Genomic DNA, 14,155 nt, shown 5'->3' with positions numbered 1-14,155 from the left:
TAGTGCATTAAACATTAATTGTTAACTGCAGTATAATTTGTCTTTAGATTAGCAATGTCTTTTACTTTTCGAATGAGACAATGAAAACAGACACACATTATATTCTTCCAAAATTTATTTTCACATACCGTATTACAACAAACTCAGTGTAGGTATTAAGTACATGATTAGCAAAACCGCACAAGTATAGAAATAGATCAGATTCTTCACATAAAGAAAAATGAGCTTTTCAAGTTCTATGATATATTTAATTTCAAATGGCAGGTTATTCAAACTTCATCTTAATGCATTTCATATAGCACAATTAACTTATGTTTATTGCTTTATGTCAAGTTTTGTAAACTTAAAATGAGAATGGTAAATAAACATCACTAAAATAAGTACAAAAACAATTTGATCATAATATCTTGTTTTATGATTTTAATATAATTCAACAAATTTCTATTCATTGTGTTAAACACAAACAATGAACATCCTTATAAGCAAATTTTGATTCAAATTTATTAATATCTAATTGAGAAATTAACTTTCAAACAATTTTTGCACCAACCACTTAATTATATTGAAATATCTTCAATACTTCAAATAAAAATGAAATATATATACATGTATATGTATGTATCAATAAAGATAATTAAATCGAGAGTTGTTCACTACTATTCTCGGACTAAAAAAAGTATACATATTCCACAATTAAAAATACTGTGACCTTAAAATATTTATAAAGCAAATTATATTTAAGACATGATAAAAACATTTGATGGTGCATTGATTTACATAGATTGTAATTTTACTTATAATAGAAATATAAAACATCTATGTAATATAAAATAAATAATTAAATTATGTTTTGAAAATTACAGTGGCTTCATATAAATTTCTTTTGAACATAACAGGCAATTATGATTTAATGGCAATTTTTGCACAGTTATGAAGCTAGAGTACCCATAGGATCCCAAGCAGGTAACACTTTTGGATCCATTTTTATAAGGTCTGCTACTTCTTTAGGTACATATTGCTTATCAACAACAACTTCAAACCCAAATTCTTCAAACCATTCAGTAGTCATCAGCATGTATCCTGTAAGAAAAAAAATTTCAAATCTAAGTCTTATATATAATAAAAGACACGTTGATTCTTGTGATAATTTTATTTACAATGTATCTTAGCTTTAAATAGATTTTTAAAAAATTCCAAGAATTTTTAAGAAAAAAAAAATAATAAATAGAATTATGAAGCTATAATATCAAATTATAAAAATAACTTGGGACAACTTAGTAACAAAAGTTGTAAAAGTCTGCCTATTTCTAAATATTTTATGATACCAGTAAAAATAAAATATAATTAAAACAAATGAGATGTAAATATAATCCAAAATTAGTATTAGCAATTTTCTATGAAATTTGTGAGTTTCAGCAAGTTTCAGTTTCACTCATTTGCATCACCTTAGACAACAATACAATAGTAATACTAATTCAAGAATACTATTGTATCATTATTTGAGTATGATTAAACCAAAAGAAATCCCTATTTATATTTGAAATTAACTCTTTACAGAATTATCCCAAAATAAAACTAATGATATTGCAAAATCAGCAAATTTTATGTCCCCCCCCCCGGGTAATGTAATGCTGTTTATTCAAAGAGAATGAAGAGGACAATTATCAAGAAAAAAAAAATAATCACTGAAGACATTTTTTAGAAGAAAAGGGGAGTGTATATGTGTGTGGGGAAGGTGAGGGTTATTTTGAACATACAGTTCTTGAAAAGATGAAAGTCAGATATATTGTCAAAATACATAAAAGCACTTGATAATGCAACAATTTTCTAGAAATGAAATTTAAAAAAATCAATATTTAAGTGTATAGAGTATTATATATAAAAAAATTTACCTTTATCTCCCCTGTCATCACCCCAAGAATTCTCAATCCTCCATTTTGTAGGTTTGCCATTAGCCTATAAAACAGTTATTTTATAAAATATAATTTTTATTTCATTATTCAGTAAGCACTAGTTTTTATCCTTTCAATTTTATGAGTAATTAAAATATTTTGTTTTAAAATCATTCTTAAAAGCAAATAAAGAAAAACTAAGTTGACATAAAAAATTTCAGCATTCTTCCAATGAATATTTCCATTGGCCATATTATGTAATTAATCAATTTTTCCCATCACACAAAATCAAGCCATGGGTTGTCAATATAAAAATTAACCAATTCATAAATTTTATGGCATAATTTCAAAAAAAAAAAAAAAAAAAATCACTTACATCTAAAGAAACAGCAGTAAAAACCATAGCATGATTCATTGAAGAATCTCCATAAGTTAAGCGCTCAGCCTTTGACATACTTTTATTAATGTCTACTCCAAATAGCAACTTGTAATCATGGCTAAAAAATAAAGTATTGAAAATATATTCACTTGATTTATTTGAGACAGCAAACAATGGAACTTGAAATCTAAATTTACTGCAAAATTTAAGGAAGAGGATTATTATATTTCTTCAATACTAATGAAATCATACTCCATAAATAATACAAAAAAAAAAAAAAAAAACTTACATTCTGAGATCTTGAATGCCTAATTTCAGAGCATATCTTTTGCCAACTTCACAACCAAACCAGACTGGCTAGAAAACAAAATCATAATGTTTATTATATATTAAAGAGTTTACAATAAAGCAACCACAGTTATTAAGTTAGGAGAAAAAAAATATAAATTCGTTATGATTTTAATGTCTAAAGAAATTCTATAATAAATAAAACATAATTTTAGAGAAAAAAATTGCACAAAATTCAAATACCAAATGAATTACTCAAAGGAGAACCTTAAATAAAATGCTAATCATCTTTTACTATAAGGAGAAAAATTATTCAAATATTTTCATTTGTCATATGCATTCATCATAATCATGTTGTAACTTAATGTAACTCATCATAATCATATTGTAACTTCACAGATGAATGAAAAAGAAAACATTTTTATTACATAAAGCTTTGCATTAATGAGATGAGGATTATAATAATTAAGAATAATAATTAGAATTATGAGATGAGCATTCAAGAAAATAATAACCTACGAAATTTTATTGCAGTTTAAAACTTACCTCATTGTTCTTTATGGATTCTGCAGCATATTTTAATATATCTTCAGTTTTCTGATTTATATAAAGAGTTCGACGCCCTCCAACCATATTGCCTAAACAATCAACAGTATAGGTGCACCCATAAGGATTTTCTGGTCTCGGGTCATTCACAAAACAAAGCTAAAAATAAATTTAAAAAAAATTCTTTTGTCAAAGTATTATTTTAGAAAGAAGATAAATATCTTAATTTCGGTACATTTTTAATGTAATTTGAAACTGATACCTAACTTTCACATGAGTCAGAATTCAAAAATATTAGAATACTCAGAAATATAATCTCCTATATAATCAATTGTTATTTTCAATAACAGACTCTCAAAATCATTTTTATCAGAATTTTCTCAAATCACTTTTTTTTTTCTCACAATTTATTTTACTACAGTTTATTACCCAGAAAAAGTATAATTAAAAAATCAAAACTTTAGTGAAGGAGAGGGATTTATTCATACAATTCATAAAATAAAAATCTTCCTTTAAAGTGTTCATTTAAAACTATTATGGGAAAGAAAATTTTAAAATGAAAAATTAGAAATAAAATAAATTAAACCTTTGTTAAAAAGCGCATTGCCATATTAATTGTAAAATAAATATATAATAATAATAAAAACAAGGAGAAAAATATATTAAGTCCACGGGATATCAGACAGGTGATACAAGATTGATAGTTATTAAAAGTTTTTTAAAAAATCAAAAATAAACCAAATATATGGTCAATAAGTAGTAATTAAATAATAATTGCATTTTCTTTTCTGTTTTGAATAAATAACTCCAAATCCTAATCAATCTTCAGTTTTTAAAACTTCCTTTCTTTGTGCCTTTTTTTAGTTACATTTAAAATTACGAAATGCTTTTGTTGAATTTACAAATGCTTATGATAAAAATCCAAAAATTGGAGCTATTTTATTTCCTAAAACAACTTAAATTTTGTGCAAACAAACAAAATCGATTTTATGTTTGAAAACAAAATAGATTAATAAATATTGTTTTTGTTCAGTAAAGTTAGCGAAATTTTTTTAATTTAAATATAAGGAAGGAAAGGTAAGTTAGTAAGAAAAATTTTCGTATATTTGAAACAGACACTTTGAACATCTAGCTAATAAAAAACTAAACTTATTTTTTATCAGACAAAATACCCAAGAAATAGCAGCTTACTTATGAAAGCTATAATGAATATAGGATTGAGACTATTATCAAATACAAATATTTTATTTATCATACATAAAATAAATTATAGAATTATAATTTATTCTACTCTAAAATTTATTAGTTTGTCATATATTAATGCAGTTTATATTTACTATAAATAGAGATTGTTATATTTTATATATAAAAAAATATCTTCAGATTTACAATGTAGTAAATATTAATAAAAATGCAATTCTCAACATGAGCAAGTAATGTGAGCATATGCATGAATATTCTATTATATTTCATACATGCATGAGGTAGGTTAAAAAAATAAAGGATATCTGATGGGCAAAAAGTCAATATATTAAAGAATGTTATGAATCCTACTTTTGACATTGATCTGACTGCATCTTCTATCACCATCGTTTATTCAGTGTCAGGTTTAATTTAATTAAATAATTCATAATGTTTACAATGCCTATGTCAATGGTATTTAATTTTTTTTAATTGGAAATTTACATCCCAACTTGAATTTTGGATTATGAACTACAGTCAGATGATGAAGACAAGGTACACCCCCCCACACACACTAAATTTCCACACCAGTAGGACATTCGATCCTGCTGGATTACTGGTGTTCTCAGCCTACATGATGGCTCTTCAGTGGAAATAGGTTTTCAACTTGAAGCCTTTCAACTTCGAGGCCAAAACCATACTAGCAGACCACAGCAGGCTCTTAGATCAATAGAGAATTTTGCTAAAAGTATTCATAAGTCATCTTTTAAAGCAAAAAATATATGTTCAATGGATAACCATAAAAAAAATGTTTTTGGGCATGGGAATATTATGAATAAGCAATGCAAGTGAAATATATATATGTACAAGAAAATGCAAAAGTGTCCAAGAAAATTCTTAATGGTATGAAGTTGAATTTTACTTTTTGCTATGAGGTAGAAAATTCCTTTAGAATAAGAAGCTTGAACATAAACCTAACTATCTTTCAACAATAACTGTAATTATGTTTAATAAAACAGTTGCAACAGTTCATATCAAGATGTGAATGAAAATTAATTATTTAATTGTTACTTTTTAAACAAGTCTTATAAATTTCATTAGTTATTAGAAAAAGGGAAAAAAAAAAAAAGGTTATAGAAATTAAAACTTACCTTGTTTTCTACATCACAGTAAGGCTTTACATATTCTTCATAGAATTTAACAGGTGTTATTGGGCCAACAACACAATATGCTTTACTTTTATTATAATATTCCCAAGTGAAAGTTTCTGGAGGGACTCCTAAGCATATGGCAATTATTCGATAAAGCTGCAATAGATTTTAAAATATATTTAGACTGATTAATTAAAAATTATACATACAATTCAAAAAATATATAAAATAAAGTATAATTGCTAGCAAGATATGCTCTTAAATAAATTGGTACTACACAAAACTATAGATAGAATCTAAATATTAAATAATCCACAGATATTTTAAAACATAACGAGAGATATTAATCTAAATTGATTTTGATATTTATGAAAGATATATTAATGAACATTTTATTTATATTTTTAATTAAAATCAATATAAAAAAAAGCAAGATACTAAGAGACTAAGTAAGTGAACATTACAAATAATTGCATTCTAAGTTATGAATTAAGATCTATTTTAGACCAGATATTTACTAGAATATAAATATTTTAATCTGGAAATGGCCCTCTCTCTATTTCCCCCTTATTATTCAGCTTTAATAGCAAAGTGAATATTTATCTAGTTAAACTGTCCATTTTAAAATTTAAGTTTTAGAACAAAAATGTGTAATTTAATTCCTCAAAAAATGACAATTCTTAATGAAAAATATATCTGAGTAAATTAGTTGACACATTATTAACAATTCACCTGATGATTCATTCCATGAAAATATTAAAGATAGAGTGGCTTATTATAATACTTGTCTCTTCAACTAAATGATTTCAGTAGACTAATTTTTTCAGAGATTCCTTTCTTAAACCATAGATTAGAGTAGAATGAATACTGCCAATATATATATGTTGTTTATCTCCTGATAGTAGAGGAACAATTAGTAAATTGTTAATTTTAAAATAGAAATTTCTACATAATTTTTTTAAAAACAAAATTATATTACATTATGAATAAAATAAATTAAGTTTCTAACTTATTTATACATAAAGAAAAAACATTTGGAGAAAATTCAACTATTACTACATTTATTTACAGTTGGATTTCAATTAGTTAACAGAATATATAAAATCTTCCCCTTAAACAAAATTTTTACAAAAGAATAAATACCTCATCCATAAATTCAAGAATTTTTTCATCCAGTTTTTCTTGGCTACTTTTCTTTTGAACCAACAGATTCAGTTCTTTGGTGTATTCTCTTGTCTAAAAGGAAAAATATACAATTTAATTTATCACACTAATCAATCAATCACATGCAAATATTTTAAAGATTTTTCCAATAGTAAAAGTTAGTATAAAATATTTATGACAGTTTCCCCAATTACCATTCAGCTTTCTGGATATTGATTTAGATGATTTTGTATGATTTCTTACTTTCTTTTCAAATGCTTTTAAAATATACCTATAATTCCCTTACCTAAATCAACATGTGTAAAGAAATCCCTATCAGAATATCATAATATAAAACTACTGGGAAAAGTATTTCGGCGTTCTTTTTCTCTTGTGTCGTGCTGTAAACTGACATATTTCATTGTTTTTTGCTTGTATATAAATTATGCCTCCCAGGATGGAATAAAAGAGAAGTTTAAAAATTCAAAGTGTCTTCTCTGTATTCAATCCCAAAACTGCTCAAAAATATGTGCTTACATTATATAAGATTTTCCTTAAAAATTTTTTAAAACCTATGATCTTACAATATAAAACTGTAAGTTTTAACTGCATCATGAATGATGGGAACATGCAGAGAATATTTGCCTTATGTATTACTTTTTAAGTGTATCTTTGACAAGATCTTGAAATCTTAAATGGCAATAATACATAGGAAAGATAGGAAGGCTAAATTAAATGACTTTAAATTAGTAGATTTATTTAGGTATGCAGAAAGAGAAGTTTGGAAAATACAGATCTGCATATAAGATTTAGTATTAAATCCATGCTAAATATATATCTGCACTTTTGGAATATGATTTTCAAATTTCTCTATCATTTATACATATTATGCATTAAAAAGTTTAAAGAAAAATTAGAAATGAAAATTTACCTTAGTCTTTAAAATAGCATTTAAACGTCCAGAAGTTTCACAACAAAAGGATTCTGGAAAGCATTTCTTGGGAACAACACCATATCGCTTAATTATGTTTACAACCATATCCCACTGACCACCATCAGCAACGGGATCATGCAAGAGGAAAGATACTAGACGACCATCAACAGGCTCCCCTCTTTGGAGAACACTCACAATTGTGTGTAAGTAGAAATTACATCGCTCAACCTGAAAATGTCACGAAAAAAATTTCAGAAACAAAAATTCAAACACCTTTTAAAATAAAATTAACTATTCCAATAATTACACTAGTAGCTGGAATCCAACCCCCCCCCCCTCAAAAAAAAAAAAAACAGAGAGAGAGAGAGAGAATTTGTAATTATATTACTTCAAGCAATACTTTCAGAATTAACAGTCAATTTAAATAATGAACAATAAAATCATAAAATTCTCTGAATTTTTTTAATTAGTTAAAATTTTGCTTGTTTGGTAAAAAAAAAAAAGCATGCTAAAATTCAATTATTTATTATTATTGCTAGAACTAGCAGATGGCATCTGTGTGACCAAATTAAGTCACATAAAGGAATTTTTATGAACACAAACAAAACTTCAAAAATTCCTTCAAAATTTTCTTCCTATATGGGCAAGCATTTACTTTCTTAATGCAATCAACAAAATTTCACACTGAACTAATATATTGATTTAATTTCTGAAATAAACAAATTTATTCACATACAAGAAAGCATTCTTTATAGACGAAACTAATTTGATGCACACACATAAAATATAAAAATTTTCATTCTTAAGAAGGGGGGGAGGGTAAATGATACAGCCATATTATGTTACAAAATAAATATTTTTAATATTTCTAAACTAGCAAAAATAAAATACGAAAAACTTACGATTTGATTGATTAAAACAATACATAAACTCTTTTACTACATTACATTAACCAAAATGTATATTGGCATCAAAATCTTTAATTATATAAATATACCTTATCCCAAAAGAAAAGATAACTCTGGCTGAATTCAAAGTCTTCGAGCTGATGTTGTTTTACGAAAGGAATTCGCAAAACATTGAGAGCTGCAAACAACCAACATCTACCAGAATTTTTCTGGTTGGTAACTGGTTTGATTTCAGAGTCAACCTAAAAGAAACAAAAAAATATGAATTATATTTAACTTTCCATTTTCTTATTATAAATATTTTCATTAACTTAAATCTTTTTAATAAAACAAAGGTTACTCATTCTTAAAGTAACAGAAAATCTATTTTAAATACAAAAGTGCATAGATTGTGATGAAATTGAGTCAGTTCTTGAAAACAATGATTTTTACATTAGTCTATTTCAAATCAATATTATTGCAAATTATTTTTCTTCTAATATAATATTTTTTTAGCTGAATTCAATCTTTATAACAGCATACATTAGCTAAAGTTTAATAAACTTATAATGGTTTGTCGTTTTTTGGTATATAAATTGATCTTATGTGAAGAGCTGAAAACAAAAAGTATTAGGTGACTTATTGAATTGCAAAGCTGAATTGCTTGGAGAATGTCCTAGAAAGCCTTGAATTCTAATATTACATAAAACTGTGCACATATTATAAATTATTGGAGTTCATTTGACACTAGCCATTAGTCTCAGATATAGAGTTACCAAACATTAGCAATAATTCTGAACTATCTATTACAAATATTTCTATAGCACTTTATAACTGCAAGTAATTTTTAATTATGATGATATTTTTTTAAACTGATAATATAAAAAGATTAGTTTATTAACTGTGGTTTATACCATGCATGATAGAAGCAATATTTACAATACTCTATAAAAGAAATCACAGGATCCAGGATTATGAAATTAGGCATGTAGTTGCTTCCTGGATAGAAAATATTCACTATGAAAAAGCTTTTTAAAATTTTAATAAGAAATTAATCAAATATGAAACATACTAAGTTTTTCAGTAACATTTCCATACTATTTTTTTCTCTAACTTTAATATGCATTTAAAAAAATATTATAAATATAATTTATATTATTTTTTATTTCTTTAATTACAAGTTTCAAATTCATGCATGATGTAACAGTATTAATTACATTTTTCTTGTGTATGCACAATATTACACATTGAGGTTACAAAAGTTATGGGACAGCAATATGCAAATATAGAGACAATAGTAGTATCAATTACTAAATATATAAATAGGCAGTGCACTGGCATGGCCTTCACTTGTACTCAAAAGCTTTATTTGAAAAAATCTGACATGATTATAGTCATGTGAAGGGAATTAACAGATTTTGAATGATAGTTGGAGCTACACATATAGGACATTCGATTTTGGAAACAGTTGGGGAATTCAACCTTCTGAGCTCTATAATGCCAAGAGTATGTTGAGAATATTTAATTTAAGGCATAACCTCCCATCATGGACAACTTAATGACTTCCCATGATGCCAATTAACAAGTGAGATCAGCAACATGTGTGTAGAATTTCAATATTAACAGGCAAGCAACACTGCAAAGAAATAATCATGAGATGTGACCATTAGGACAGTATGGCAAAATTTAGCTTTACTGAGCTATGGCAACTCAGACTGACTCAAATACCTCTACTAACAGCATGCCAATGATTCTTCTGACCATACTAGTTTGATCCTCGGCAAATGGGGAACTGTGGCCTGGTCCGATGAATCATGATTTCATTTGATAAGAACTAATTATAGGTTCTGGGTGTGGCAGATCCCACAAAACCATGGACCCAAGTTGTTCAATAAGGCAAAGCACAAGTTAATGGTGGCTGTTTTTACATGGGAAGGACTGAGGCCTCTGGTACCAGAATCGATCATTAACTGGAAATGGTTCTGTTCAGCTACTTAGAGACCACTTACAGCTATTCATGGGTTTTAAGTATCCAAACAACAATGGAATTTTTATGGTTGACCATGTGCTATATTGCTGACTACAACAATTCAGAATTGGTTTGGAGAACATTCTGAACAATTCCAGTAAATGATTTGGCTACCTAGATCACCCAATCTGAATCAAATTGAGCATTTAACATAATAATCTATAACAATTAACATAACCAAGAGATCAATTCGTACATAAAAACTTGCATTGGTAACATTTTTACAATTATGGGTCTGTAGAGATAGCATGACACAATATTTTTGCAATCCTTCCAACGACTTATTGAGTCCATACTGAGTAGCTGCACTTCACAAGGCTAAAAGAGGCACAACGTTTGAAGGAAGTATTCCATGAATTTTATCGAAGTGTATAATTATAAGAAATTTTAACCAATAAAGATAGTTGAATTAAGACTAAAACAATATCATGAAATGCTAAAGGTTTGAATTGACCTTACATTTTTATACATTAAATATATTCTCCTTGTTTCCTTTTATACATAATAGCTCTTTTTACAGATCTACAATTGTGAACAAATCTGATTCCCTACAAATCAATAAATATACAAAATTTACTGAATATTACTTCCTGAACTAAGAATATATAAGAATTAACTTACCTTATGTGTGAATACATGACTTGAGCTTTCTACAATATGTCTTTGCTGGCATACTTCAAGAGGATCTGTTTTAGCACATGCATTTAGAGCCAAAAGATTTTTTGGATCAGATTCTAAATTTTTTCTAAATTGCTTTAAAATTTCAGGAGTGAGAACTGTAAAAGATAAAATGCATATATATAACTGAAATACCAAACACACATTTATGCTAATAGCTTCTCAGAATATTTTTCTGCTAATCTGACAGTAGTTATGCCAAAAATGAAATCTCAATTATCAGTTAAATAGCAAAAAAAAAAAAAAAAAAAAAAAAAAAAAGTTTTAAAAAAATCTTTAGTAAATTTACTGTCTTATACTTTCCATGATCTGATTTTTATATTTTATTATTAACTTTCCAAATTTAAACATTTACCCACAATTACCAATTTAATATTATTTCAAGAGTTCCACCTCAAATTTACAAAGCCAAGAATCAACAAAAATAATTCAAAGAATAATTTTACCTCAGTTTACTGTAATTAAGAAACTAGAAAATTCTTATTTTCAAAATTAAATGAGGTTTAGCTTTTATATATATTTTTTACAAAGTATTTTAATTTCTAAGGCCCATTTATAAATCCTATTTTTATAAATAAGATACATGATACAAAAATATTTTAATCTGGATTCAGAAATAATGTGCAGCTTGTTCACATTTAAAAATACTATACTCATTATGCATAAATAAAAAATATTGCATCACTTAAAACTAAAAAAATTTCACGGATAATAAATTTACAATAAGGAATATAGAACACATGAAGAGTAAAATAATAATACCTTACTCATTTAAAAAATTACATTGTAAATTGCAACCTAAATAATAACCAACTTAATAAATGATAATTATTAGAATATTTTACAGTTTTTCTCTTTAAAATTAATATTGAAAAGCAATTTCAGTTAAACATGCTTGTATGAAAACATGGAATGTAATCACTAAATTATTTCAAATTATGGAAAGTACAACAAAATAATTTTAATTTCTTCAAAACTTTATTTATCATTATATATAATAATTATATGAACATCAATTTTATATATTGACATTGAAAACTTTAAGACCTGAAGTTTTTAATCATTGAAGATTTTATTTTTAAATATATTAAGATAATTTCTTTGAGAAATTTCATCACACAAGAATAAATTATACAGATAAAAGATTTTATAATTTCTTATCTTTTTAATGCAGTAAACTTTAGTTCACACAAAGTTAAGTGGTAGGTTTTTTTCCCCTTATTTTCTTCATTACTCTAACAAAATTAAATGAATATGATACAAAAAGGTTTTCAAAATAAAATATTTGTTAATATTTAAAATGCAAAATATAGGAATCTATCATAAAAATCTTTGAATTATATAAATCTTTTTAAAATTTGAAATTTCATTAGCACACTTTAAAGTTCATTGCAACACTTATATTATAAATTAATAACCATATACTTGAAATATATCTGTTCCAAACATGCGAATGGCCAACTGCTTGAGACTTGATAACAGATGCCAAAGGATTTGCTTTATAAATACAGCCAATTTTATTTGACAAATTTAAATGTCCAAGTTTAAACATATTCATTATATTAGACATTTTTCCAAACAATGAAATATTATGCAACAATCATTTAGAAGTTCCATGGATATCCTAAAGAGGAAATAAAAAAAATCTTGATGGTTGAATTTTGAATGAGTAAAAAAAAAAAAAAATCTATCTAACAAGTTTTTTCCCCTCCTAATTTTGATTTGTTTTAATTTTAATACAACATACTTTAATGATATAACTATTTCCAATATATATACATATGTGTGTCTGTATGAAAAACCATAAAAACATAAAAAATTATTATAAATGTGAAATTCTAATAACAAAATTGATGCATTGGGACTATGTACACAAGCAATTAAAACAAAAAATAGATTTAAGTTCATAAATATCAATTATAACAAATGTTAAATAGATCTAATTTATAATGATTTGATAATGAAACTAAACCACTTGCTGTTTAATAATATGAAATACTTTTTTATAGCAAGATGAAGAAAATACATGCAGTATATTTATTTAAATTCACATTTAAAAGCTTATATTTATACTTTATGTTTAAAATTTTCTTTATGAGTATACTAATTTCTTTGTATGCAAATTGATTTTGCAAGTCATCCTCCAAAAGGTTATGTAATAAAATTATTCCTCATCTAACAGTTAATTTATGGAATACAAGATATATTGTAAAGTAACAGAATCTGTACAGTTCTATTAAATTTAATTCAGATTCCAGAAGATAAAAAAACTATTTAAGTGCTTTGTTAGTAATAGATAAATTGCATAATTATAACAGGTTTTATATAACTATATGGCATCAATGAGAAGTTGAATAATTTAGAAAAAATACAGTTAATAAAAAGGAAACTTCATAAACCAATGAATGATATTTATCTTTAAGAAGAAAACTACCAACAATCAAAAGGTATTTTGCAATTGTATTTTATTAAAAACATGTAAGCACTTTAAGCATAAATTCTATATTTAATTATTCTGTCTTAATTAAAAATTTCCATAATTGGCTACTTATATTCATTACTTTTATGCGTTATGAAAATTTCCTATTTTTAATCGTCATATTTATGTGATGTTGAAGGTTACTAAAACAAGTCAATATTAAAAAATATCTATTACATATTATTTCTTTCAATTAAAATATGCAAAATTTTATAGCTGATACATATCGAGAGTGAATACTTGCAAAAATATAAGAAAAACGAAGCTGATCTTAAGGGATGGGAATTTGGAATGGTTACAAAAAAACAGCAGAGGAAGAGTAAACTTCACGACCAAATCAATAATATCAAGTAATAAGACGGAAGTTCGAAAGCATTTAAAGTTAAGTTTACAATAAAACATGATACCTACCGCCCTTTTTGTTTTCCATTTTACTATTTTGAATTAGATAATTGATAATTTATTTAACAAGAAGCCACATGAACAACTCTTCGACAAAGCGGAAGAATCTGATAAATTATTTCATTTCAGTTCTATTCAATTCAGAAAGTTTCATAAAAATATTTT

The 14,155-nt window shown here is 25.7% G+C and overlaps 1 protein-coding gene across 2 annotated transcripts; it reads right to left on the bottom strand.

Moving 5' to 3' along the window:
- Positions 1 to 97: 97 nt before the first annotated feature.
- On the bottom strand, positions 98 to 14,124 carry LOC129984716 (bleomycin hydrolase-like). Of its 2 annotated transcripts, XM_056094659.1 has the most exons (12): positions 14,000 to 14,081; positions 12,535 to 12,733; positions 11,053 to 11,207; positions 8,513 to 8,665; positions 7,513 to 7,743; positions 6,582 to 6,674; positions 5,439 to 5,594; positions 3,106 to 3,264; positions 2,561 to 2,628; positions 2,269 to 2,389; positions 1,893 to 1,956; positions 98 to 1,080 (listed from the first exon to the last, which is right to left on the bottom strand). In XM_056094659.1, exons 2-12 carry the CDS (start codon positions 12,677 to 12,679, stop codon positions 929 to 931), a joined length of 1,497 nt encoding a protein of 498 aa, XP_055950634.1. In that variant the 5' UTR covers positions 12,680 to 12,733; positions 14,000 to 14,081; the 3' UTR covers positions 98 to 928. The 2 variants fall into 2 exon arrangements, with proteins under 2 accessions (XP_055950634.1, XP_055950635.1); XM_056094660.1 differs by lacking the exon at positions 12,535 to 12,733 and having other exon boundaries at positions 14,000 to 14,124.
- Between the last annotated feature and the right edge of the window lie 31 nt (positions 14,125 to 14,155).

The sequence above is a fragment of the Argiope bruennichi genome, chromosome 9 (assembly GCF_947563725.1).
Source record: "Argiope bruennichi chromosome 9, qqArgBrue1.1, whole genome shotgun sequence".
Taxonomy (NCBI): Eukaryota; Metazoa; Arthropoda; class Arachnida; order Araneae; family Araneidae; genus Argiope; species Argiope bruennichi.
Note: the sequence above shows the minus strand (reverse complement) of the source record. Positions and strands in the feature narration are given on the sequence as shown.

Excerpts from the sequence above, each read along its gene's own strand:
- LOC129984716 (XM_056094659.1), bottom strand. The coding sequence starts at position 12,679 with ATGTCTAATATAATGAATATGTTTAAACTTGGACATTTAAATTTGTCA. Across the intron at positions 11,208-12,534 it reads TTGGAACAGATATATTTCAA|TTCTCACTCCTGAAATTTTA; the intron begins GTATATGGTTAT and ends TATCTTTTACAG. Across the intron at positions 1,081-1,892 it reads TGATGACAGGGGAGATAAAG|GATACATGCTGATGACTACT; the intron begins GTAAATTTTTTT and ends TTTTTCTTACAG.